Genomic DNA, 26,696 nt, shown 5'->3' on the forward strand with positions numbered 1-26,696 from the left:
TAGTAGATCTTTCAATTTTTTGTGCAAAGCCACCAGTAATATTCTGCAATTAGGACTTCGGATTTCCAAGGTACCATAATTTTGATGTGATTATCTGCTTTCTTTTATAACATCATATAGAATGAACCTTTAATGTAGCTTTGGGTTTTCTGCAGCTGCTCTTAAAATGATTCTGCGACTGCTTATAGTGTACCTATCATGAAGAGTAAACTGCCCAGCACTTTAAGATGATTTTTCCCCCTCCTGTCTTATAGTATATTTCACTGTGAGAATAAAATCACAGTGATGCTTATCATCTCAAAATATTTTGGAACCAAAATATTCTTATCTCCTCTGAGGCTTCTAATGACATTGTTTCATGGAGGGCCATAAAGCTGAGAGAATAAAGTGAGGTATTCTAGGTAGAAACTTGGGGTGCATCATCAGAAACCCTGGCAAAGGAATGATTTGACACCGAAGCCCCTGCAGTCTGTCTAGGTTCTCTTTTATTTGCTGCTTAAATTCAGCAACTCTGAAACTGAAAGTATGTCCATATATGTGACATGCATCTATTGAGGAAGATGCATGAGTGTGCAGGCATCTGATTGTTATTTTAAAAATGATCATGATGCTGAATGGTAAATGTTCCTACTGGACTTTGATCAGAGAATACTCTTGTAGTTTCTTCAGAAGTTGATTCCTTTTTTTTCTTTTTAGAATTAAATGTTCTATATTTCTTTTGGAGAGGAACCTCATCTTAGAGCTAATGTGTATTGACTTAGAAATCTGTCTGCTAGAGAGATTGATGTTTAACAAGACTAATATGATAATGAAGGTGAACAATGTACATTGGTATGTTCATGAACTTGAGTGCCTCCTTCTCTCAGTATGAGCTTATTTACATCAGAGCCAGCTAATTATGTTTCTAGTAGGTTGGTGGTTGGAGGGCTGAAGATGTTTATCTGCAGACGTGCTTGGGCATTGACTGGCTGATGCTGAACACATGAGGCAGTCCTCTGACTGTCGGAGAGTGTCCAGGCATTCTCCGAACCTGCACTGTGAGTTTTTAATATACTGGGTTCCGGGGACTGTGGCATGGCCATCTTGATGAAGCTGTGAATGAAGAAGCAAGACAAACATCTTCAAACCTCCAGAGGCAAGGCCACACAGAGGAGCTGAAGGCAAAAGCCTGGCCTGGTTAATGTATTCAGACATCTAGACAGGGAACTTCTAAGCCTTGCAGCCTGAGGATTGTGTAATAGTCATAAAGACCCTCAGTTATTTGAAGAATGAAGTGAAAAGAAGACAGGACTTGGAAGTAGATGGGGAATCAATTATTGACTCTGCCACTTCTAGTTACTTGACCTTGGCCAAGACATTTCTTTCAGAACCTTTGTTTTCCCCTCTGTATCATGCAGGGGCTGGACTAGATTAGTGGGTCCTGAACATGCTTGTGTCTTGGAATTGCCAGGACTGCTTGTAAAATACTCAGATGCCTGAGCCCTACTCCAGACCAAATGAATCATAATCTCCAATGAGTGAGGCCCAGGCAAATGTGTTCTTTTTTATGGTGAGACACACATAACATAAAATTTACCATTTTGATCATTTTAAAATATACAATTTGATGGCATTAAGTACATTCACATTGTTGAGCAACCATTACCACTATCTATTTCTAGAACTTTTTCATCATCTCAAACTGAAACTCTGTACCCATTAAACAATATCTTCTCTTTCTCTCCTCCCCTCAGCCCTTGGTAGCCTGCATTCCACTTTCTGTCTTTATGAATTTGCCTATTCTAGGTACCGCATGTATGTGCAGTCAGACAATATTTGTCCTTTTGTGTCTGGCTTCTGTCACTTAGCATAATGTCTTCAAGGTTTATCCATGTTGTAGCAGGTATTAGAATTTTATTCCTTAAAAGGCTAGATAATAGCCCATTGTATGAATATACTGCATTTTGTTTATCTACTCATTTGTTGATAGACATTTGTGTTGATTCCACTGGGCATCTATATTCTGAATTAGCCCCCTAGATGGTTCTGATGTTCAGCAGGCTTGGGAGTCTCTGGAATGAATGAATATTCTCCTGGTTAAATGATGTGTTGTATATACCAAGTTTAGGAGAAGGAGGGCCAGACATAATGCCATAAACTGAAAATATGTGACTGTTAGTATGCTTAAGTATTTTTATGTAGGTATATGGGATTAACAGCATGACCTCTAATGCTAATAAAATACCCTAAACTCTACCTGAAAGTTCATGGTCTCCTGTTAGGAAGATACAAGGTTTCACAGAGCCACTGGCATCTAATATTAAAATATGTAGTACTTTAAACTGTGATGTGCTGAAGTGGTTATCTTCCTGGCACTGTTTTTGTTGATATCACATTAGTTGCCAGGAATGACCACAGTGGAAGTATTCATACCTTGGAAATCAGAATGCCTTTCAAAGTCAGGGCTTTTTCCTCTTAGAGAGCTGGCTGTTAAATATGGGCAGCACACCACTGACTACAAGCCAGGTGCTTGATACTTCTCTTCTTTTTAACAAGAGTTACTAACGAAAGAAATATAATTTAAAAGTATAAGCCTTTGTTGATAAACTAAAATTCAGAAATCAATGGTTGCTCTGAGATTCAGGGAGTGCAGGAGGTTCCAGTACAGCTCCCATGAGTGCCTGCTTTAATTCCAGCTTGGATGAGGTGTGGGCTTATGGTGTGGAGGTTTCTCCTCATTCCTCTCCCGGTGTGATCACATGGGTCAGTAGCTGCTTTTCTTGACAGATATTTGGCAGTCTCTTCCACAGTTCCTGCCCATAGGTTAAGGCCTTTATCAATTTTTTTATTTTTTTGAGATGGAGTTTCACTCTTGTTGCCCAGACTAGAGTGCAATGGCGTGATCTTGGCTTACCACAACCTCCGCCTGCCGGGTTCAAGCAATTCTCCTGCCTCAGCCTCCTGAGTAGCTGGGATTACAGGTGCCTGCTACCACACCTGTCTAATTTTGTGTTTTTAGTAGAGACGGGGTTTCTCCATGTTGGTCAGGCTGGTCTCAAACTCTCGATCTCAGGTGATTTGCCTGCCTCAGCCTCCCAAAGTGCTGGAATTACAGGCGTGAGCCACCGTGCCTGGCCAAGGCCTTTATCAATTTTGTCCTGTTTTTAGAATGGGTGAATTTTTCTCTTTAATCACTTATCTACCCATGCTTCAAATGTGACAGAGAACCCCTCTGATCTCATGGCATGAAATCAGAGGCAGCCACACAGACTTCCAGAAGACTCTGTACAACGTTGTGCTGTTGAATCAGACGTCTCTTCTGCTGGCTGCACAGTTCTAAAATCATCCCAAGCAAATGAGTCTCAGCTCAGACTTTCCAGCAAAGAGCCCAGGTAAAAGGTGGCAGATAGGAAGAAAAATATGGGTGCAGGAATGTGTGTTTTCACAGGCCCCCTAGGAATGCCCTTAGTCCTTGGACTACTCGTGGAAAAATGCTTCCCAAAAGTGTACTCAGCAAACATAGGCCGGCTTCATCCCACAGTGAAAGAGGCTTCTCAATGAGGCATAGATCAAGCCTGATATTTCCATATAAGTAATTTTTAAAATGGTCTAAAAAGCACCTAGCAGGGGTATTTTGTAGACATAGACAAACTTATTCTAAAATTTGCATAAAAAGGCAGAGGACCTAGAATAGCTGAAACAATCTTGAAACACAAGAATATAGTGAGAGGAATCAGTCTACCCAATTTCAAAGTGTGTAGTACAGCTACAGTAATAAAGACAAAATGGCATGGACAGAAGGATGGACACACAGATCGGCGGAATAGAATGGAGAACCTGGACTAAGACAGAAATATATCCACCTGATTTTTAACAAAATGCCAAAACAATGTGATGGAAGAAGGCTAGCTTTTTAAACACATGGCGCTGCAGCAGTGAGCTCTTCATAGACAGACAAACAAACAAACAAAAAACCACAAAAAAACAAACACCTTACCTAAACTTTATACATCATATGATTAGGTCAAAATTAATCACAAACTTAAACGTGAAATGGAAAACTGTAAAACTCACAGAAAACGTATGTAGGAGAATATTTGGGACCTAGAGCTAGGCAGAGTTTTCAGACTTGACACCAAAAGCACTGTTCATAAAAATGAAAAATTGATAAATTTACCTCATCAATATAACAATCATTTGTTCTACAGAAGCTTTGTGAGGACAACAAAAAATCTAATTAGAAGTAGGCAAAAGATATGAAGAGACATTTCATCAGTATATACCGGTGGCAATGAAGCACATAAAAAGATGTTTAACATCATTAGCTATCAGGAAAATGCAGTTAAAACTACAATAAAATATTAATTCACCTATCAATATAGCTAAAAATGTAAATATCGAACCCTTGGACAACATGGGTTTGAACTCTGTGAATCCACTCACAGGCAGATCTTTTTCAATAAAAGTTATACCCAAGTGTCCCTGCCTCTCCTGTCTCCCCTTCCACCTCCTCCACCTCCTCCACTTTGTCCACCTCTTCCACCCCTGAGACAGCAAGACCAACCACTCCCCTTCCTCCGCCTACGTTAATGTGATGAGGATGAAGACGTGTGTGATTATCCACTTCTACTTAATGAATAATAAATACGTTTTCTCTTCCTTATGACTTTCTCAATAACATTTTCTTTTCTCTAGCTTACTTTAGTAAGAATACAGTGTATAATACACATAACATACAAAATATGTGTTAATCAACTATGTTATTGGTAAGGCTTCTGGTCAGCAGTAGGCTATTAGTAGGTATGTTTTTGGGGAATGAAAAGTTATATTGAATTTTTGACTTCAAGAGGGTTGGTCAGGGGTCAACTGTAGAGTGATAACACCAAATGCTGGCAAAGACGTGGAAAATCTCTCATACATTGCTGGTGAAAATGTCAAATGATTGTTTAGCCACCCTGGAAGTCAGTATGACAGTTTCTTAAAGAACTAGACATAACACTTACCACATGACCCAGTAATTGCACTCTTGAGCATTTATGCCAGTGAAACAAAAACTTGTGTTCACACAAAATCCTGCTGTGATGAATAAATGTTCATCACAGCCTTATTTGTAAAAGGCAAAAAACTGGAAACAACCCAGATGCCCTTCAGTAGGTGAGTGGTTAAACCAACTGTGGTATATCCATACCAAGGAATGATATGGATACTTAGCAATAAAAAGGAACAAACAATTGATACATGCAACAACTTGGTTGGAGCTCAGAAGAATTATTCAGGGAGAAAAGAGTCAACCTCAAAAGGCTACATACTAGATGATTCCTTTAATATTATGGAATAACAAAATTATAGAAATGGAGAGCTGACTAGTGGTTGCCAGGGATTAGAGACAGAGGCAAGAAGCAAACTGAGTGTTGCTATAAATGAATAGCCTGAGGGAGTCTTGTTGTGATAAAACAATTCTGTATGTTACGTGGTTACAAGAATGTACACATAATAAAACTGCACAGAAACACACACACACCCAGACAGACACAAATAAGTGTATGTAAAACTGGTAAAATCTGAATAAGCTTTGTAGATTGCACAATTGTCAGTTTCCTTGTTTTGCTGCTGTCCTGTAGTTCTACAAGAGTTAACACTGGAGGAGGTTGAGCAAAGGGTGCATGGAACCTCCCTGTATATTTGTTTGCACCTTTCTGTGAATCTATATTTCAGAATTAAAAATAAAAGATAAAGAGTGATGGTGGAATATTTTTGACAATTTTTCCTGATGAGCCCTGAACACCCTAGTTAATCAACCAGAAAGTTTACATTAAGTAATATGTTTTCTAAAGTATAAAAATCATGCAGGATAATGCATTAGTGACACAGATGGTGTTTCATACGTGTGTTGTAGATAACACATTTATTCTTTACACTGTCACTGATGTCTTTGAAATTACTTTGAGGAAACGGAGGGTTCCATTCTTGACTTTTTGTCTATAGCCACCGTAATTTTCCTTATGAGGTTGTTGGTTGTTTGTTGTCTTTAAATAAATCTTACTTTCTTAGGCTGCTACTATGCACCCCAGACTAGAAACATGTTCCTATTATGAAATGCATTAAGGGAGAAAAATCCTTGCTGCAACTTTTTATACATCACCCACCATTCTTGCATTTGCTCTCTTCTTAGCATAAACACTTCTAAATATGGGAGTGCCTATTGCTCAGGGCTGAATCCCATTGCAAAACATGTTCTTATTATGAAAAATGTATGAATTCACCCTTAGATGTTTGAAGTTGATGCTTTGAGCCCTCATTATTTGTTGCTTCCTAATGTTGAAAGGCCCAAGGCTTAGCATAGTTGGTAGCCAAATGTAAATACATTTAGAACAGAGTTCAAACATAAATCCTCAACATCAGCTCTTACCACTCCAGCCACAAAATCTGCATGTAACCTTAAATACTGGCTTTGTACCACCACTGGAACATCCTTTTAAAGTATCATTGAAAGGCAGCATGCCATCTTCCCCAGGGACAACATTTTTACTACTGAAGCTATCACTTTCTGAGCTCCTTCTTTGTGTCTAGCACAACTCAAATAGTGAATGGAACATGGCTTTTAGAGTAAGGCAGAAGAGTGGCCGTTTGTTCCCAAAGTAATTGCGCTTTTTTGAAGCTTGGTTCCCTCATTTCTAAATACTGGGGGTAAAATGTTATCTGTTGTGGAGTTAGATGTGCTACCTTTGCGTTATGAGGTCCTTGTTATGTGTTCTATAGTGCTAATATGGTTTGGCTCTGTGTCCCCACCCAAATCTCACTTTGAATTGTGATAATTCCCATGTGTCAAGGGTGGGGCCAGGTGGAGATAATTGAATGGCGGGGGCAGTTTCCCTCATACTGTTCTCTCATGGTAGTGAATAAGTCTCACAAGATACGCTGGTTTTATAAAGAGGAGTTCCCCTGGACACGCTCTCTCTCCTGCCGCCATGTGAGAAGTCCTTTTGCTCTTCCTTCATCTTCCACCATAGTTGTGAGGCCTCCCCAGCCCTGTGGAACTGTGAGTCCATTAAACTTCTTTTCATTACACATTACCCAGTCTTGTGTATATCTTTATTAGCAGTGTGAGAACAGACTAATACAAGTGCTTTTATGAGAATAAAATTAAGTCCTATGTGAAAACTCTAAGTTCAATGCCTCACCTATAATAATTATGCAATTATTTAAATTTTCTTTCCTTTTTTTCCCTTTTTCCTGTTGGAAGATTATTTGTATAATATTTTTCAAATTGTTTTTGGTACCTCATCTTTGGAGGTGGCTTTTAGTGACATTTTCCTGCCTTATAATCTCACAGGACTGCCTCTCCTGGTGTAATATTATTTTCCTTCTTTCTCCATTTTTGTTCAGCATGAGCTCAACTTAGTTCTTCCTTCTTTGCCTGTTGAGAGGCAATGAGAGCTGACTGCTTGAGAGTGGGGCTGACTGCTTGACAGTGGGGTGCTGAAGATAGGATGGTTTTTGCAGTGGGATTCAGCCCTGAGCAATAGGCACTCCCATATTTAGAAGGGTTTATGCTAAGTAGAGAGCAAATGCAAGAATGGTGGGTGATGTATAAAAAGTTGCGGCAAGGATTTTTCTCCCTTAATGCATTGCATATTCCCTTTATTGTATTAATTACATTAAAAATTCAAAAGCATATTTTATTGACTAGAATCCCAATTTATTTGTGGTTCATAGAATGTATTGTATTACCTTATGGTCAATGGCAGATACTGTATCTATTATGATACTATAAAGTTATGCGACTGAGCCACAATTTCATCACTTTACAGTCTCCAATAAACACAAAGATTAGAAATCCAAGCAAGTCATGTGGAAGTTTTTTTTTCCTTCCTTTATACTGGTGAAGTCAGTTGGATTTGCAAGTGATTCACTGTACTCATCTGAAATTTCTGCATATTTGGGGTTTATTCATTAAATCATCAAAAATTAAGTGAAATAGCTTTCTATCATTTTTTTCTATTGTCAATTATTTCATTTCAATCGCATATTGAATTCCTAATTGGAAGTGAAGCTAAAAAAGCAATGAAAAAAATTTTGTGGCGAGGGAGCACACGCTACTATTTAAGAACTCAGTTCATGGGCCTGATTCTTTCTCTTGGGACTGAGGAAATGGTTTGGCTATAAAATTCCCATTAGCCAAAAATAAGCACAATTGCCTCCAGGATTCATGGTAGGTACAGCCTTGAAGAGTAATAAAAGCCTGTTTTAAATGAAGTCTTAAGGATACTGTTTAAGCCCTAGAATGGATAGTCAGATTTTATGTTTATCCCTTTTGATTATACTTCCATATGTTTCTGGAGAACAGTGTCCGAAAAGTGGTTCATTAAAAAAATTGTATTGGGCTGGGGTAATTTGAGGCTTATTGACCAAGTCCAGGGGAGCAGGGGTGCCCTATCAGGTGGCCTGGAAGCAGCAAAGCATGGCAGACCTGTCTGCTCTGTTTCCTTGTGCCATGTGGCATGAAATGACTTCAAAGACTCCCAGTTTGGTTTAATTTAAATAAATATGACTGTTTGTGTGCTTTTTAAAAAAGTAGTTGAGAATAAACCAGTAGTTAGGGAACCAAAATAGATTTTGAAAGGAAAAGGCACTCTACTGAAAGTTCACTTATCTGAATAGCTCCAAGAAAGCTTTCCTGTTTCTGGAAGAGGAGTTGAATGGGACCACATACCTAAGAGAAAACAGGAGATCCAGTGAATGTCACCCTTTCTATATTCTATTTTTGTAGTTTGTAGGAATAGCTGTATGTTGGTGCCTGCTATTTTTTACCAATGAAATTAAGCATTTATCAAGTGCTTCCCACAAACAAAGGGACTTGGAATTCACATTGTGCATGGAGAAAGAACACAGGAGCATACTCTGAGTGGGGAAGTTTCATAGAAGGCTTCCTAGAGACTATGATTTTTAAGCTGAGTCTTGAAAAAGGATGAGTTAGGCAAGGAAGGAAAGTTTGGGTGACCTAGGTTTCCTTGTGGGGTAATGGAGAAGGAGAAAATGGATGAGATTCAGGCTTTTCAATAAGGGACCAGCATGTGCAAAATCGCAGGTTGAGATCTTCTGGCCATGTTTTGGAGAATTCTAAGTACAGCTTCTCTGCAATGGAGGGAGTACAAGTTTGGGAACAGCAGAATAGAGGATGAAGAGGTGAGTTGAGGCCAGGCCCGGGATATCTTTGATGTTTACAGTAAAGGTTCATGGTTTTCAATCCTGGCTACATGTTAGATTCCTCTTCCACTTCCTACTTTTGGAAACTCTGATCCAATTTGTCTAGAATAAAAGGGCTAGGGGTGGGTGCCTGGTCTGTACCTCAGCCAGTCTGTGCACCATTGGTCATTGTGAATGACATGAGCAGGCCAGAAAGAGCACACAGTGACAGCTGTGTAGGAGGATGGCTTAAGAAAGGTCCCTACCACAGCCAGGAGAAACAGTCAGTGAGCCTGTTGCAATAGTCCAGGCAGGCGAGAAATAACCAGCAGCTTAGCTGAGGCTGGAGTAGAGAGGTTGGAGAGGTAACTGGGAGAGAGCATCTAGAAGGTGTGGGAGGGCACTGAAGAAGGAAAGGTCGGTCAGCCCTCCACAAAGAGGCTCCAGACAATAACGACTGAGTGTCTTTTGCTTGGGCCCTTAGAAGGCAGCTGTAGCGCAAGAGAGTGAAGTTTTGGTGGAGGGATGGTGGGGTCAGAAGCCAGATTGCCTTAGTTGAGGAACTTGAACATGCATTCAGAAGCTCATGAGTTCATTGTGAAGGTAACCCCAGGCAATGACATGGAGTTCTAGGGATGAAGGGAAAGAACTGGAAAGGTAGGTTGGGGGCATGTTGTGAAGGCTTTGGGTACCAGGGGGTAAGTTATTCATAATGGTAAGATCCAGTTCTTTGCCATTTGACTGATGTTAATGTGAAAAATGAGAGGATTAAGACTAAATAGGAGAAACTAGGCACAGCCAAGGCTCATTAGAAGGCCAATGCCATTTTTTTATGGTCCTGATGATTTTTAACAGCTATTTTAACAACAGAATGATGAAAATGTGTGGTATTCTTTCTCCCTTGGGATAATGTGGCCACTGAAAAAGGTCAGAACTAATAGGAAAAATGAGTTTTATTGCTTAACTGTGGATTCAATTAATTTGTGCTCTTCCTGTTTTCATTGCCCCGTTTTCTCAGTTGGCTAAGCCAAGCTTCTCTACAAGAATATGAATGTTAGGACAAATACTCTGGAGTTCTTTTCCACCCTGAAAATAATTAACATAAAAAAGCCAAAATATATACAAAAGAAAAGTGTAGCTGGTTTAGGCTCATTGTTGTATTATTTTAGATGTAAGGAAGAACCATATTGAGCTTTGTCTGATGGTTTACATCAGGGTTTTTCAGCCTTGGCACAATCAAAATGTTGAGCTGGTTAATTCTTGGTGTGCATTGTAGGATGTTTAGCATCATCCCTGGCCTCTACCCATTAGATGCCTATAGCGCTCCATATCTACCAGCTGTGATAACCCAAGATGTCTCCTAATGTTGCCCAAAGTCCCCTGGGTAGGGCTTAGAGTGAAAGGCAAAATCACCCTCACTTGAGAACTGCTGGTTTAAAGATATCGTAGTGATTTTATCAGAAAATCACCACACCTCCCGCTGCAGTACTGATGGTTTTATTGAAGCTTATAAAATCTCAAATGCTTTTTGTCACTAGAAGAAAACTAATGAATGTTTATAAATCCCTTGTAGGGAGTTTCTTTTAAATATTTAAAGAAAAAAAAAGCTACTTTACTGGTTGCTGCATGTTTACCTGACCAGTCATCTAATTATTCCAGTCACTTACTCTTTTATTTAATTACTAGATCTGCTATGATTTAATTTTATATGGACAAATGCTGGTTTTATTCCTGGGCCATGAAGTCCTCAAAGCAAAGGATATTATGCTGAATTAGAAAATGCTAAAATAATACTAGCAATTTAGACCTGGATGTAAAAATGTAATTTTCACATGGCACCTGGATTCTAGTGTTAGTTTCATATCTAATTTCTTCTAATTTGGAGTAAGCCCTTTAGCCTTTTTGTGCAAATTTTCTCATCTGTAAAAAGAAGGAGACAAACTATAATATCTGTAAGTTTGCTTCTATTCTAAACGTCAACACTTGAATATATTTATATTATTTCATTGAGTTGTTCCTCCTGCTCCCATAATATACCTCTCAATGCAATTAAACCCAGAATGTGTCCCAGAATGTGGTCCATGGTGCTGGTCTACAATAAGTTGAGTACAGAAATGGACAGTAAACAGAAATGTTTAATATAATATGGTAGTGTATTCTGTGCCTATTACATGTAATAATAAAAGTTGGGCTTATATTTTGTCTCTTTGAAATTCAGTTTTTTCTAGTAAGTCACTTTTATTATATTTTATAAAAGTATCAGTCCACACTGGATTGAAAAACAAAAACAAAGGCTGGGCGCGGTGGCTCATGCCTGTAATCCCAGCACTTTGGGAAGCAGAGGCAGGCAGATCACTTGAGGTCAGGAGTACGAGACCAGCCTGGCCAACATGGTGAAACCCTGTCTCTACTAAAAATACAAAAATTAGCCGGGCGTGGTGGCAGGTGCCTGTAATCCCACCTGCCACCTCAGGAGGCTGAGTAGGAGAATCACTTGAACCTGGGAGGCGGAGGTTGCAGTAAGCCAAGATCGCGCCATTGCACTCTAGCCTGGGAGACAAGAGCAAAACTCCGTCTCAAAACAAAAAACAAACAAACAAAAATGAAAACAAAACTGGTGTCTCACTAGAGGGAGTTTGGGAAGCAATGCCTGGGTGTATGATGGAAAATTTTGTGTGCATCTCTTTCTACCATGGCCAATAAGAGATAGTATATTCCATCTCTCTGGAATTTAAATAAAAATAGGGCAAGATATTGTCTGTTTACCCTATTAGCAGCATAAAGTTGGTGGCAAATAGAATTAATTGTAAAGAAATTTATCTAACAGAAAATAAGAAGTCATTTATTTTTGGAGTACATATAAGGTTTTCTTTGATTGTATCTATATCTGAGTCTTCATTTAGCTCGTTAGTTTCATGAATTAAAATAACATGTTTATCTTAGAACATAAACCCAAAGAGCGATGAGAATGTCCTTTCTTTAATTATCTTTTTTTCTGAGAGTCCTTACATATGAAATCCATTCTAGTGCTTGATATACTGAAGTCTCCATAAGTAGTTGATGGTAGTGAGGGTAGGTGAAGAAGGAAAAGGTGTAGATTACATATACTAAAGAGATTTTCACAGATGTTTTGGAGTCTATTCAGTCAGTCAGATTCATCCATCATTTGAGAAGATCTGTTATATGGACTCAGATGTGATAGAATGACACGTAAACAAGGGTGGTTTAGCAATGGAGCACTTCACAATGTGACCTTCGTCCAATTTTCCAGTATTATTGTCCAATCTTTCTTTATGTGGTAAATTATGGTGGAGGAACAAGGCTTCCCACTGACAGTTATTTGAAGCAGAAAACACTGTTGGGTTCCTTGCACTGTGGACCATTTATTCCAATACCTTTTATCCCATAAAGAGTGGAATAATCCAGACAGCCTGGTGCTCCTCCTGGGAGCCCTTTGCACATGACCTGGCATTGCTTGGGAACAGCCTGTTAACCCTGGCCCACATGGATTTTGTAGCACACTTCCTCCTCTAAAACAAAAAAAGGCAGGATCTTTGCTTGCACTATTAGCAGCAAAAAACCACCCTTTCTTTCAGTTTTTTAATGCAGATAATGAAAATATATAACATATTCGGAAACTCCACTGGCAGACTTGGCAGGCGTTTCATATTTAGTTGGACTTAACATGAATTGGATTTGGTTCTCTGATTTCCCCGCCTCCATCTCTCGGAACAAGTTATTTATTATCTGAATGAGTCTGTGTTAGTGGATCAGACATGCACATGGCACGTCTCTTGTAAGCGCGTTTGTTCAGTAAGATTTATGCTAGCCCAAATTGTTTTATATTGGTTTTCATTGTTGAAAATTTACTGTATTCATTCTCGGTTTGGCATAAGTATTTGTAGTGTGCTAGGGGTTCCTGTGGTTGAACATTTTATCTCTGTAACACTTCATGCAAAGGAAATTAAAAAATATATAGTGAAAGCATTTCCCTAATGTGTTTCCAATCAACTGTGTACTTTAGTAATTTGATTTGTAGGAACTAGAGAGCAGAGTATTACTGAGCCCCTTTCAGTCATTCATAATTCTTTGGGAATTCAGATCATAGTTCCAAGTTTATGAAAACATCTATTGAATTTTTTCTAAGTCCTTTGTTATTCTGCTTGAATGTATTAAGAGGGATTTTTTTTTTTAACCACAACATTATCTAAAAGTTCTCATGGAAGGAGTGAGTCTCTTTTCTGTCTTGGACAAGAAAAACTTGATGTGAATTGAGGTTGATTAGCTTGCCAGAAATCAGTCATTGAAACAGAGAGCCAGACCCTTTTATTTCTGCATTATCACATGTGTGTGTTCCTGCTTCTGTACTTTTTGTATTAAGCAATCCAGACTATGTATTGGTAAATCTCTTTGCCTAGTGGGCTTCTAAGGATACAGTGACTATAGGCATCGCCAAGTGCATCTTCCTAGGTCGTGTAACCCACAGTGTGGAGGGTTATTTGTAGAAACTGACTCAAGACCTAGGCTGTGATTTCCACACTATTGTTTCTTTGGCCTTTTTCCACAGAGACTCAAGCTAACTGGCTTATTTCTTCTTTTGAAGATCTCTGGCCTTTGACTTCTGTTTTTGCCAATGAATAACATGTGATAATCCATACTTGGGTAGTTTCAGATTCGCTTAGTCTAATTTACTACCTAAAAGTAATATAAAAAGTAAGTATGAAATCATAGCTCTTAGAATTGGAGGTAAGGGTTGGAAGGTTTTATCTAGGGAAGACAGTAGCTCATCAACAATCTTAGATGGGTATAGAATTTTGCATTCAAGTCCTATATTTTAATTTTCTGCTTTTATTTTCTATCATGTTTTAAGCTTCACTTTTGATCTTGAATTAATTTAATCTCATGTAAGATCCTTTTTTTTTTTTTTTTTTTTTGTTGAGACGGAGTCTCGCTCTGTCGCCCAGGCTGGAGTGCAGTGGCGCGATCTCGGCTCACTGCAAGCTCCGCCTCCCAGGTTCACGCCATTCTCCTGCCTCAGCCTCCCGAGTAGCTGGGACTACAGGCGCCCGCTACCACGCCCGGCTAATTTTTTGTATTTTTAGTAGAGACGGGGTTTCACCGTGTTAGCCAGGATGGTCTCGATCTCCTGACCTCGTGATCCGCCCGCCTCGGCCTCCCAAAGTGCTGGGATTACAGGCGTGAGCCACCGCGCCCGGCCGTAAGATCCCTTTTAATAGTGGTGTTTTTAGCTCTGTTACTCCTCATGCATCATTAGGCATAAATCAAGTCACGAGGTTATACATTTTGGCCATGAGAGTTCATCAATCTATGGCTTTGCACTCGATAATATAATTCAGGAGGTTAATCTTCTCAGTAGTCAATGAATTAATGTAAGTGAATGTCAAGTGGATACTTAGAAGGCTTAGTTGTGTTTTGGGGAAAAATAGCCAAAGAGCATGGTGGTTCCTTTGATCGCTAATCTGGCCTTAGAGAACATAACTTATTTTGCTCCAAAAGGTAAAGGAAACCCATACCCATTCTTGGCCTTTCTTCCTGCTTCTGTGTCTCCTGTCTAGGTTGCACCTATGAAGGAAATACCTATAACAGCTCCTTCAAATGGCAGAGCCCGGCTGAGCCTTGTGTTCTACGCCAGTGCCAGGTAAAGTTCAATTATTTCTCTCTCCAGTAAAAAGGAATCCATAGAGTCCTCTTTAGTCACCCCTTCACACAACATAGAACAAAACCCTAAAAAGGCCAAACAGAAATGAAAAAAACAATGAAAAAGCAACTGTATCCTTGTGTGTACTTACTGTGACATTCACCATAACGAGACAGGTGCAGCATAGATATTGTGTAGAACTTGCTTCCAGAAACACACAGTGGAATTGTCCACCATTGTTAAATTGTGCCTGGGAAAACTCCAGGAAGATGCACATGTCCTTGGGGAAAATTCATGTCTTCCTGTGAAGTCATCTTTGAGCAAAACGTGAATTCCTCTTAGCAGAAAGCGGGTATTGTTAAAGGATGTATGTTTCCCTTCTTTGATTTAGAAAGATTTTGAACTGGATCCAATCTGTAAACTATTACATTGAAGCAATTAGTATACTGTAACTCGATGATTTCAACCTGACAAATTAAAAAACCACCAATTCAGCAACTAGGGAGTCCACTGTGGTTGATCCTATTGAACTCTGAAAAGAGCAGTGATTCCACATGGCTCTAACCCCATCAGGTGTTAAACACAGCAAGATAAACTAAAGCAGAAATGAAAAGCCTAAATTTTCAAACTCCTCCTTTAAAAAAACAAGCAAACAAAAACTTTTTATAAATAATCTGTCACAAATTATGCTCATCTAATTTTGACAAAACTTAAAATTTCTTCTTCGTGGAAAAGGTGCTGTTAAATCATTTTATCCCTAACCCTATTTCGTTGTCCAAGGATATGCTTTTGCATTTAAAGGAAATTGAAAGGTTAGTATAATAATGGATATTTCTCTTTGCTCTTATCTTAAGCATAGTGACATTTAGTTTACTGAAATCTAAATTTTAGGTAGTTATGTTCCTATTATATGCCATGATAGGTATGCTCATTCATAAGACCTTCAGCTATTTATTCAGTTAAATATTCAGCTTATTTATATGGGAAATCTGTTGCTTGTTAAAATAAGCAGTAGATAAACACATATAAATAATACATTATTAAATCAACAAATATTTGCTGGATTTTTATTCCAGGTTGCAGGTTCAATCAGTGTCATACTGCAAAAGGATGAGAGCAATAAGTTTCCATAACATCAAAATCCCACATTTGTTTCAAAATTTATACCACTTCACCCATGCCCTGCCTCTTGACCAGCAAAATTTCCACTCTTTGATAGAGCACTCAGAAAACCAAAGCCATGGTTACAATGCTAAACAAGACAATCACATATCCTCTGGAGTCTAGCATAGTATTCCTATGTAACAGTCAGAGGTTTTGAAGATCCTTAAGTTGCATGGACCAGTCATGGGTGAATTTTGCTGCCTTTGGATGAAGACTTTGTTTAAATTAAGTAGAAGCTATTATATGGGAGGGACTATTTTGTTGACTGAATAACACATTAAGCCATTATCCATTGTTAACCCTGAAACTCCAATTGCCTAGCATCTCTGGTCAGTAGGGCCCAGAAAGAGTGATGCAGGAATCTCTAATTACTGTTGAAAGAGATCTTAAAGTCCAGCAGCCTTGGGAGTCAGGAGATGCTGACCTGTAAAATGGGGAAGAGAAAGTTGATGTTACCTACCCAAGAGGAAGTTTGCCTTTCAGTTTTTCCTCCTTTCTAAAACCTTGCCTGTGCCCTGCTAGCTAGGATAATGTTTTATTCAATACGCAGAAAAGCAACCTGCGGTGAAGGGACCTACCAAAGGCTGCTCCTTTGCTCAGCTGGGACCTTCCCTTTCCTGACTTGCTTCCTTCTTTAGGTATGAGACCTCATCTTGGAATGCAGGAAATTACCATTTATTGGCACCTGTCAGGGAAGTCTTCTTGCTTCTCTGCAGAATGACACAATGGCAACCTCTCTTTGCATGCTCTTCTTTTCTCAGGGCACAAAATCAGTAGCAGAGGATACAGTGTAGGGCAGTAGGTGAAATATGGATTCTGCCACTCACATAACTTGCTACTTAACCTCGCTGTACCTCACTTTAACTACCTATAAAACAGAAATAGTACTCTCTTCAGGGATAGTTGTAAGCAGAAAGCCAAACTGTTAAAAATGCTTCTGGTAGAGCGCCTGAATGGACTGGGTACAACAAGGTCTCAGACAGATGACAGGAAGTCTAATGATCTGGCCTAGTTCCATTTGAATTGAATTCTACCTGTTTCTTATATCTTCCTACCAAGGGAGCTCTGATGGTGAGAAATTTACCTTTATTTTCCTGCTTTTAATTTCTTATGGGAAGAGGAAAATTTGAAGATCATGGACAGGAAATTCATGCTGGGAACTAACCTGAATCCTCCATCTGGATTGCAGATACCAAAGAAAAATTGATTCGGGGCCATGCATAGCTTTTTGCATTGCTTCAGTTATGTAACTAAAGCATGGATCTTTTTGTGATGTTATATATTGCTAGTACTTTAGTTGTTTTTTTCTTTCCCATGTGATTTAAGCCATAACCAATTCTCCAGTGAGTGGAAACCTCAGGCCTGACATGATATGAAAACATTAAGGATGTAGCCCTCCTTGTTGGGTTGAGATGATGTGGTAGCAGACACGATGAAGAAAATGACCTAGTTGTTAATTTGTTATATTTGTTTTCATCCTGTGCCACCCATCCCATCACAGACAGCAACAAAAACCAAACCAAAAATGAAACACAAATCCATTTACAAAATGGGTGGAGAATCTGGAGAAAGCCCTTCAAAGGCCAACTCTGAAAATTAATTCTAAAAATATTTCAATTGACATTAAGGTGATTAGAGTCCAAATATCAATTTGCAAATGACTCACTTAATTTATTTATTTATTTATTTTTTTGAGATGGAGTCTCGCTCTGTCGTCCAGGCTGGAGTGCAGTGGCACAATCTCCGCTCACTGCAAGCTCCGCCTCCCGGGTTCACACCATTCTCCTGCCTCAGCCCCCTGAGTAGCTGGGACTACAGGCGCCTGCCACCACGCCCGGCTAATTTTTTGTATTTTTAGTAGAGACGGGGTTTCACTGTGTTAGCCAGGATGGTCTCGATCTCCTGACTTCGTGATCCGCCTGCCTCAGCCTCCCAAAGTGCTGGGATTACAGGCGTGAGCCACTGCGCCCGGCCACTTGATTTTATTATTAAGCCCTAAAGTCCCTATTTTGACATATATAATATGAACTTAAAAATAGTTTTGTCTAATCCCTTCCTTTGATGCTTGAGGAAAACTGAGACCCAGGCTCTGTGTGAGGCAGAGTGACATTTCTAAGATTGCAGAGCTGGCCTAGTTATTTCTAGAAGGTTGGTAAGGATTTAGGATCTCCAGGTGCTAGTCTGGGTTAAGATACTTATATGCTGTGCCTCACCATTAATGGCTTGACATGAATAACAATGATAGAAAGTACAGGAAGTGTGGAAAACCTAAAACAATTGTGAATGAGCAGCTAGATTCTGTTGGGTACTTACTGACAGCAAGAAGGTCTTAAAAACTAGATTTAAAAGGAAGCAAGAAATTAGGGCCAAAGAGAAAGCAAAGACGGGAAAATAAGAGGTGACAGATTTGCACTGAGTTCTACAGCATTGATTGGGGTGAGCCTGGATCTCACCTCGTTGGTGTCTCATACCTCTCGCCCTGACACCCACCAAGCCTTGTGGTTTTTGTGCTTGAGCACTTCTCCTACTTAGGTCACTTTCCAAAAGTAGTAACTCCGTGGGAATTCTGGGCTGACTTTGCTTGTTGTGTTCTGTGTTTCAGGAGGGCGTTGTCACAGAGTCTGGGGTGCGCTGTGTTGTTCATTGTAAAAACCCTTTGGAGCATCTGGGAATGTGCTGCCCCACATGTCCAGGTAACGTTCTCAGGAAGGGGAGGCTGGAAATCTCTGTGTGTTCTTTCAGGAATGCATGAATCTCCCAACCCCTCTTGTTGGAAATTTTCCTCACTTTACATCTGTGTACCTAATGGGTTTAGAGAGCGAGCTCGTTTGCATAGAAATATCGGCTTGGCTGCCTTGGTGTGCCCAGCATGAATGCAATGTGCTGGAGGTCCTGGCATGGGGGTTCTCCAGGCTCTGAGGCCTGCTTTCCACTCCACAGGGCCACAGGTAATGCTTATTTTGGAAGAAAAGGCTGTGGCTTTCTCTGGCTTCCAGAGATGTCTTTTTACTGCTTCATATTGCAAAATCCTGGCCAGAGCTCGCCATGGTGATGAGGTGACCAGATGTTTTCTGAAAACTGAGAGCTGTGTCCCTAAGTGAATTTAGCTTAGGGTTTTGCTGGTCTCAGTTTTCCATGTGGTTCAACAAGGTGGACCCTCTGTCTTTTTTAGAGGGCCCTGCTTCCTAGCTGACAGCAAAAGGATTTTTCCTTTGCAGCGGCTGGAACGTTTCCTTTTACTTTTCTGAACAGGATTACAAAGGCCTCCTGCATCTTTTCCTGCCCTTACATACAAGCCTGGGGCTTTTGAGGTGAGAGATTTTTTTCTGATCTCTTAAGCCACTGGCCAATAATCTCTGACAGGTGTTCTGCCTTTTTTTTTTTTTTTTCTGAGTGCTTTTCCTCAAGAGCGGTGATACTACTACTGCTCTGCTTTTGAGGTTAATCTCCAAAGGGCCTTCTGTTCTTGGAAACTTCCTGTGAAGTGGCTAAGGCACCACTGGATGCTCTCCAGAGATGAGCTCCTGCTCCATTCTCAGGCACCTGTCACTTTCCTCCATGCAGTCTCAAAGGCATGGTCCCTTTCAGAGTTCAGCCTTTTCTCACCCTTGAATGACAAGGATAGCCAGCTTCCACTTACGTCTAACCCTCCTCAGCAACCTGGGCTGTCTTTATTCAGCCTCTTTTTCACACTGGGATTTCTGTAAAGCTTTTATTGTTCATGAGCTTACATGAAAGCCAAAAACTGGTTGAAAGTAAAATTATTTTTTTCCATTATCCAGTTGTTCTGTGTCTATCAAGCAGAGATTGCTTGAGTGCTTTTCTCTCTGAATGCTGTGAAAGGTTTGTATTGCCTAACCGTATCCTTAAATGCCTACAGGATCTTTATTCAATGAGATCAGTAGTTGTCCAGGCTGCACACCAGAGTCACCTGAAAAATCCTTAAAAAAATCAATCTTGATGATCAAGCTGCATCCCAGACCAATTCCATCAGAATCTCTGAGGAACACTCGGGTCTCAGATCTCCCAGATAATTTCTATACACAGCCAACCCTGACATTGATAACAGAGCATATTTTATACACCATATAGATTTAAAAATATCATAGCTCTTAAATATGAGTTCAATTGTGTTGAGTAGACTGTTGCTTTGTTATTTATTTTATTTTTATTTTTTGAGATGGAGTCTCACTCTGTCGCCCAGGCTGAAGTACAGTGGTGTGATCTCGGCTCACTGCAACCTCTGCCTCCCTGGTTCACACCAGTCTCCTGCCTCAGCCTCCCGAGTAGCTGGGACTACAGGCACCCGCCACCACGCCTGGCTAATTTTTTTGTATTTTTAGTAGAGACAGGGTTTCACCATGTTAGTCAGGATGGTCTTGATCTCCTGACCTCGTGGTCCACCCACCTTGGCCTCCCAAAGTGCTGGGATTACAGGCGTGAGCCACTACGCCTGGCCGACTATGGCTTTATTGACACAGAATCAACTCAGAGCTGCCCTCTCCTCATAACCATGGGATCTGTCATGGACCAACAATAATGAAATGGAACACTTCAAGCCCAAGACCTCTCACCCTGTAGAACATTCTCCTCACTTAGGAGATAGTCATATTTTCAGGCTGCCTTTGAAACTGTGGGTACACAAACAGCAGAGCCATCTATTTCAGCAGTTGAAGTTATATTTGAGCCATTGCTTCTTCCACTCTCTTTTTGGTTGAGTTTCTGGGAAAGAAAGGGCTGAACTCCATGACTGGTCATATTACAGTGCTAAGTCCTCACAGCCATCCACTGTTTACACAAGAAGAAATTAGGCCCACTGAGAGTAAGCGCCTGCCTGAGGTCCGTGAGTGAGTAAGGGCCAAAGGTGGGGTTGGGATCCGGCCCCTTCTCTTTTCTGGCCACCATAGGGCACTACCTCCCCTGCCCGCACACACCGCGAGAATCGAGAAGCTTAGGTCCAGGTGTTCTGGAAGGCAAATCTTTAAGAATTGGCATGCCAGTGCCACCCACCAGCCCCCTGACACCTGGGCAGGCTCTGTGTCCTCAGTTACGGGATCATGAATCAATTTCATTCCCTCGCCTTAATTCCAAAGGCCAACCTTTGGGATGCAAATTGGAGGATCCAGAAGGAACTGTATCCACAAGGCATTATCTTTTGTCTTATGAGGGAGGCTTCAGGCAAATCTAGGGAGGGAGAGTCAAGAGAAGCCTTGGGTATCTTCCTTGGTCACTCAGAAGGACTGGCATTGATCAAGGAATGATATTCTGTGTAATGACAAACACGTAGTCTGTGGTCAGTTTCTTCCCGAAGCAGATTTTAGGGCATTCTTGGTCGACTGCTCCTTCCTTTTCATTGGGCTCTTTGCTCAGGAATGGTGGGTTGTGATGGAAACAGTTTGCATAGAATTTTCATTTAAAATTCATTTAAGTGGTCAAGTGTAGATTGTTGTAGTTAATCTGGCAATCTGTGTGACAAAATCAGTGCTACAAACCTGTATGAAAGAATTAAAGCTGCCTTGTTGGAAGTGCACCTTAAAGAGAGATGAGTGGGCATCTGCCATAGTAACAGTGCTGAGATACAGCCACTAGGAGGGCCCCACACTTACCAAGCCTTCCAGCATCACTGAGAATACCAAGGAGCTGGTTGATTGCTAACTCTGCAAGTCAGTAGCATACAGATCTTATGCCTGGGGCATTTTTTAAACCACGGTTTCACTTGGTAATGCAACTTCAGGCTCAGTAGCACTTGTCTGCATGTCTTCCATTTAACAAAGGGCTCTGTATCCAGCTTAAGATGAATAAGGTCAGTGGCCAGATCAGGTGGATGTAATGCCCATTCTTCTTTGTCAGGAACCAGCTGCTCCAAGAGCTTGGTGGGTTCTGCAGATGGCTTTAGCTGGCAGGCCTTGAACACTCATTCTCAGGGGCGTGGAGCAGTCTTTCACAAGACTCTGCTTTGGCTAAGTTTTGCCCACTGCTAGCTTTGCTCCCAGCACTGTCTTCCATGGAGAAAGTGACCTCAGCTATCCTGGTCCAGCACCTTGTGAGGTCAGTCCTGAGGAATGTGGCTTTGCTGTTAACTCATAGTTATCCCATGGCCTGTGTGACATGGGGTTCCTGTCTGGTCTGTGCATCGCGACATTTATGACCTCTCTTTGGAATGTGGCAGTGTCCTGGGCATCTTTCTGAATAGGGAACACCTCCTGGGTTTTGGTCCTATTATTAGCTCAAACTTGGAGGGGGCCATAGTCCCTTTAACAGAGAGCGTGGGGCTGAAAACTCGTATGATACCTCCTGTCCTGCCTCTGCCCCTTCTTGCCTTTGTACCTGGCCCTCTGAACAGTGCAGCAGATGGGTCGGAACTGATTTTGAATTCTAGCTCTGCCACCTGCCAGCTGGGGTGAGTTACTTTCCCCTCTGAGCCACGTTTTCCTTATTTGTGAAAAGAGTGATGAAAGTCCCTACTTTGTAGGATCACTGGGGATGTGGAGTGAGATTGGGGTACCTAGGACGTGGTAGAGGCTGTGCCCTTCTTAGGTACTCATTGAATGGGGCCCCTGGTGTCATCTGCTCCGAGCCCATGGTTGACTTCTCTCCCTTGGCCTTCCATCTGCCTCCTCTGGCCCCCCTGGGTTTGGTCCCTCTGGCAGTGGGCAGCATGATCACCATGCAGCTCCCGGATCCTAAGCACGGCTCTCTATGCTGCACTACTTCCCCTTGGGCTGACCTGGGTTCCACTGTCTTATTTGTTTTCCAGCATCTTTGGGGTTTCAGGTCCCATGCCCATCGTTTGCCTCTGTTTTTTCTTTTCACTATGCAGCAGTCTTGTCCACTGGTTGAAGAGGACACTCAGCTGTGTGGAGGTGGGCAACGGATGAACTGTGGTTAGAAGGATTGTGTCAGGTTGAACGATGATGGCTGTTGCCCTAATTCTAAACTCTTGTCTGCTTTCCAGGCTGTGTGTTTGAGGGTGTGCAGTATCAGGAAGGGGAGGAATTTCAGCCGGAAGGAAGCAAATGTACCAAGTGTTCCTGCACTGTAAGTCCTGCTGTGGATGTTCCCAGGGTGTCCTTTGGGCAAAGCACTGCTTGTACTCACCAAGAGCACCCCCGGTCTCTACAGCCTCTCTCTCGTCTCCTCTCTGGGTAAAAGTCAGTCCCTGCTGATGTGGAGCCGAGGGAAAAGCTCATCCACCTGGCTCAGAGCTACTGACATTCTGGGCTGGGAAATTCTTCTTCATGGGCCTGTCCTGTGTGTTGCAGGATGTTTAGCAAGGTCCCCTGGCTCCACCAACTGGATGCCAGTAAACCCCTCCAGCTATATCACCACCAATGTCTGCAGACCACCCAATGGGCCATGGAGGCCAAACTTGCTCCTGGTTGAGGAACTCTGCTCTGAAGCATGAGGGAGAGGCTGCCTTTCCTCCACGTGCCTCCTTTTTTGGGGGAAAGCATGGATTTTCTGTTCCTCAGGGGCTGAGGAGCTTCTTGCTGAGGCAGCTGCTTGGTTCTTTAGTGCAGCCAAATAAGAAGCAATGGGGACAAAGACAGCTTGCTTCTGTGCATCCTGAGGGGTGAGAACCTGGTTTGAGGGCTGATCATTTACAGGTTGCAGAGTGGATAGGAGGAAATCGCCTGAAATGGTGGGTTCAGGGCAGAGGAGGAATCAGTGAGACAAAGTCACAGGCTTGTCTTTCTAAGCATTGCTGAATTCTAAGCCATATACTAACGATCTCTCCAGCATGCTTAGATATAAAAAAGAACTTGGCACATGCTACAATTGTAAAGGGATCTTTTTAATTAATATATGTTAAATTTAGGGTGAAATCAGTGGTGGTGGTAGTGATGGGGAATCTAGTCTTAACCAGCTGCTCCAAGTTATTTACAGTAGGGAGTTAGTACAACCATCTATTTTTTAAGCTTTTAATCTGTTATAATAAAGAACATACGTTTTCCAAGTCACTTGTGACTCAGTATGCATCTCAGAATATTAAAAGGAAAATACATGGGGAACTCTAGCATCCTAATTTCACCAAAGCAGAATCATATTTGGATCATCATAAACCATAGCATTTGTCATTTCTCTACATGTCTTTTCGAAAATCTTTCCTCCTTCCTTCAGCACACATGCACCCAACCTAGAGAATACAGATTGGAGGAAATACGACGAAATGTGATGGCTTTTGTATGGGGGAGAAGGAGGTAAAAAAGGAAGGGAGGGAAGAAGAGAGTATATATGTATATCTCTATATATCTAGATATAAAACATATGTAATATACATAATATACATCAGGTATATAATAATATATAAAAAACACAAAGTAATGTACTCATGAAAATGAGCATGAGCTTGCATATTCCAACTCAACCTCCATGTTGTTCCTCTCCTGCTAATTATGACTAAATAGCTTTATTTTTTATTTTTTTATTTTTTGAGACAGAGTCTTGCTCTGTCTCCCAGGCTGCAGTGCAGTGGCACTATGTCAGCTCCCTGCAGCCTCTGACTCCCAGGTTCAAGTGATTCTCCTGCCTCAGCCTCCCAAATAGCTGGGATTACAGGTGTGCGCCACCAGGCCTGGCTAATTTTTGTATTTTTAGTAGAAATGGGGTTCCACCATGTCAGCCAGGCTGGTCTCGAACTCCTGACCTCAAGTGATCTACCCACCTCAGCCTCCCAAAGTGCTGGGATTACAGGTTTGAGCTGCTATGCCTGGCCTGAATAGTTTTATTTTTATGTAAATGATTTATGTAAATAATATTTGCCATTAAATATTACCCATTTCTCAATTTTATTTCTTCCATACTGTAAACTATAAAGCTTTCTGATAATTTTTTAAAAATAATCTTATGCTTTTGGGAGTAGACTGAGGAAAAATAAGGCATATTTCAATAGGAAATTATAAATGTGCATCTGAATGAATTGCCTTTCCAGGTAAAGGTGTGCCAAGGTCACACAGCTGAGCCTCCTTGGAGAGGAAATTTAGAAGGTGGTAAAGAGAATGGAAAGTTCCTGCAGCTGTACCAGTGACAGCCAGCCAGAGTTATCCAGTGCTGGAACTGGAAATGAGCTTAGAGATGATATGTACAGGGGTCACAAACCAAAATGTACTGCAGGCATTCTGATTTCATATGTTTTTAAACACAATGCATGATGAATGAAACACCAAGTTTTCCTGCCTAGTGAGTTGTTGCCAGACCTAGAGTCTATTCCTTTCTCATATCCTTGTATTCTAATTTCATATATTCCTGTATTCTGTCTAGTTTTCTGCAGTGCCATCCTCAGCACTCAAAGGGCAACTAATGACTTTGATTATGTTCCCGATATCAGCCTTTAGATTAATAGAATAAATGGGAGAAACAATGGAGTTCTTGCTTGAAGGTAGGACATTTGTGTGTCAGCTTGGGTATGGGGAGTGTCATAAGAGCAGTTTTTCTTTTATGAACACACACATTTGAGGTGTAAGCTTTTTTGTAGCTTGTTGGTAAAATAATCTGGTTTTTAATATTCTTTCATGTTTGCTATCTTTTGATGGAGTACACTAAAAAAAAAAAAAAAGTAATGTCTTGGCAGCAAATGGCCCTCTCTTGAGGATGGTAACTGTGGAGATGTTCACTTTAGAATGGAATATTCCAAATGCATGGCCTGGAGGCATGGAGTTTAGGAGGCATGGAGTTTGCCAGTGTTGCCCTGGCAGCCTGCTTGGAAGCTTTGGCATGTGAGGTGCGTGCAGGTGTGAGGTGCCATCTTGCGTGAGAGGGCAAAGCTGGAGAAGGGCTTTAGACAGGACCTGTGCAAGGCCAAATGCCCCACTGAGGAGGCTACCAGAGGGGTGTTCATAATGTTAGGCTGCAGCTTCCCCTGTACAAATGAAGACTGCATGTAATAACCTGTTGTGCTTTGGTAAAAATAGAAAGATGTATATATAGAGAAATATAAACATATTATGCATTTGAGCATGTATATAGTATTTATGTGACTATATATTTGTATATCTCTATATCTGTAATTGCATGTATCTATACACACATATATAAAAATAATAAAAATATATAAAAACATGCTTATAAATACAAATGCAAACATACACATTTCTCAGATACTTCTCAACACATTTCTAACATACACATGTTTAAGATTGGATGCCCCAGAAACAGACCCTGAGATAAGTATATATGTGTAAGTAGTTTATTTGGGAGATACAGAAGGCTCTGGCAGAAGAGTGCAGAGGGGAGACAAGGATGAAGAAGCAGCCAGTTGAGGGAATGTCACCAAGTGCTATGGTCTGAACGTCCCCCAAAATTCATGGGTTGAAACTTAATCGCCATTGTGGTGGTATTAAGAGGTGGGACATTTAGGAGGTGATTAAGCCACGAAGTCTCTGCTCTCATGAATGGCCAAGTGTCCTTATATAAGGGCTTGAGGGAGGAAGTTCATCTCTCTTGCCCTTCCATCACTCCCGCCATGTAAGGACACAGTGTTCCTCTCCTTCGGAGGTTGCAGCAACAAGGCGCCATCTTGGAAGCAGAGAGAGCAGCCCTTACCAGACACCAAACCAGCCAGCACCTTGATCTTGGACTTCCCAGCATTCAGAACTGTGAGAAATAAATTCCTGTTCTTTATAAGTTACCCACTCTCAGATATTTTGTTATAATAGTACAAATAGACTTTGACACCATGTGAGCTACCATTGTGTGTGACCAGAGCTTA

The 26,696-nt window shown here is 41.0% G+C and overlaps 1 protein-coding gene across 3 annotated transcripts in view; it reads left to right on the forward strand.

The window, feature by feature from the left end:
- BMPER (BMP binding endothelial regulator) overlaps positions 1–26,696 on the forward strand; it is a 249,954-nt gene that overhangs the window by 47,250 nt on the left and 176,008 nt on the right. For all 3 annotated transcript variants that reach the window (XM_008964331.4, XM_024929696.4, XM_034963926.3), the window contains exons 4-6: positions 14,742–14,824; positions 18,591–18,681; positions 22,944–23,026. In XM_008964331.4, coding sequence (XP_008962579.3) covers positions 14,742–14,824; positions 18,591–18,681; positions 22,944–23,026 — 257 coding nt within the window. The remainder of the gene's footprint in view (positions 1–14,741; positions 14,825–18,590; positions 18,682–22,943; positions 23,027–26,696) is intronic.

The sequence above is a fragment of the Pan paniscus genome, chromosome 6 (assembly GCF_029289425.2).
Source record: "Pan paniscus chromosome 6, NHGRI_mPanPan1-v2.0_pri, whole genome shotgun sequence".
NCBI lineage: Eukaryota > Metazoa > Chordata > Mammalia > Primates > Hominidae > Pan > Pan paniscus.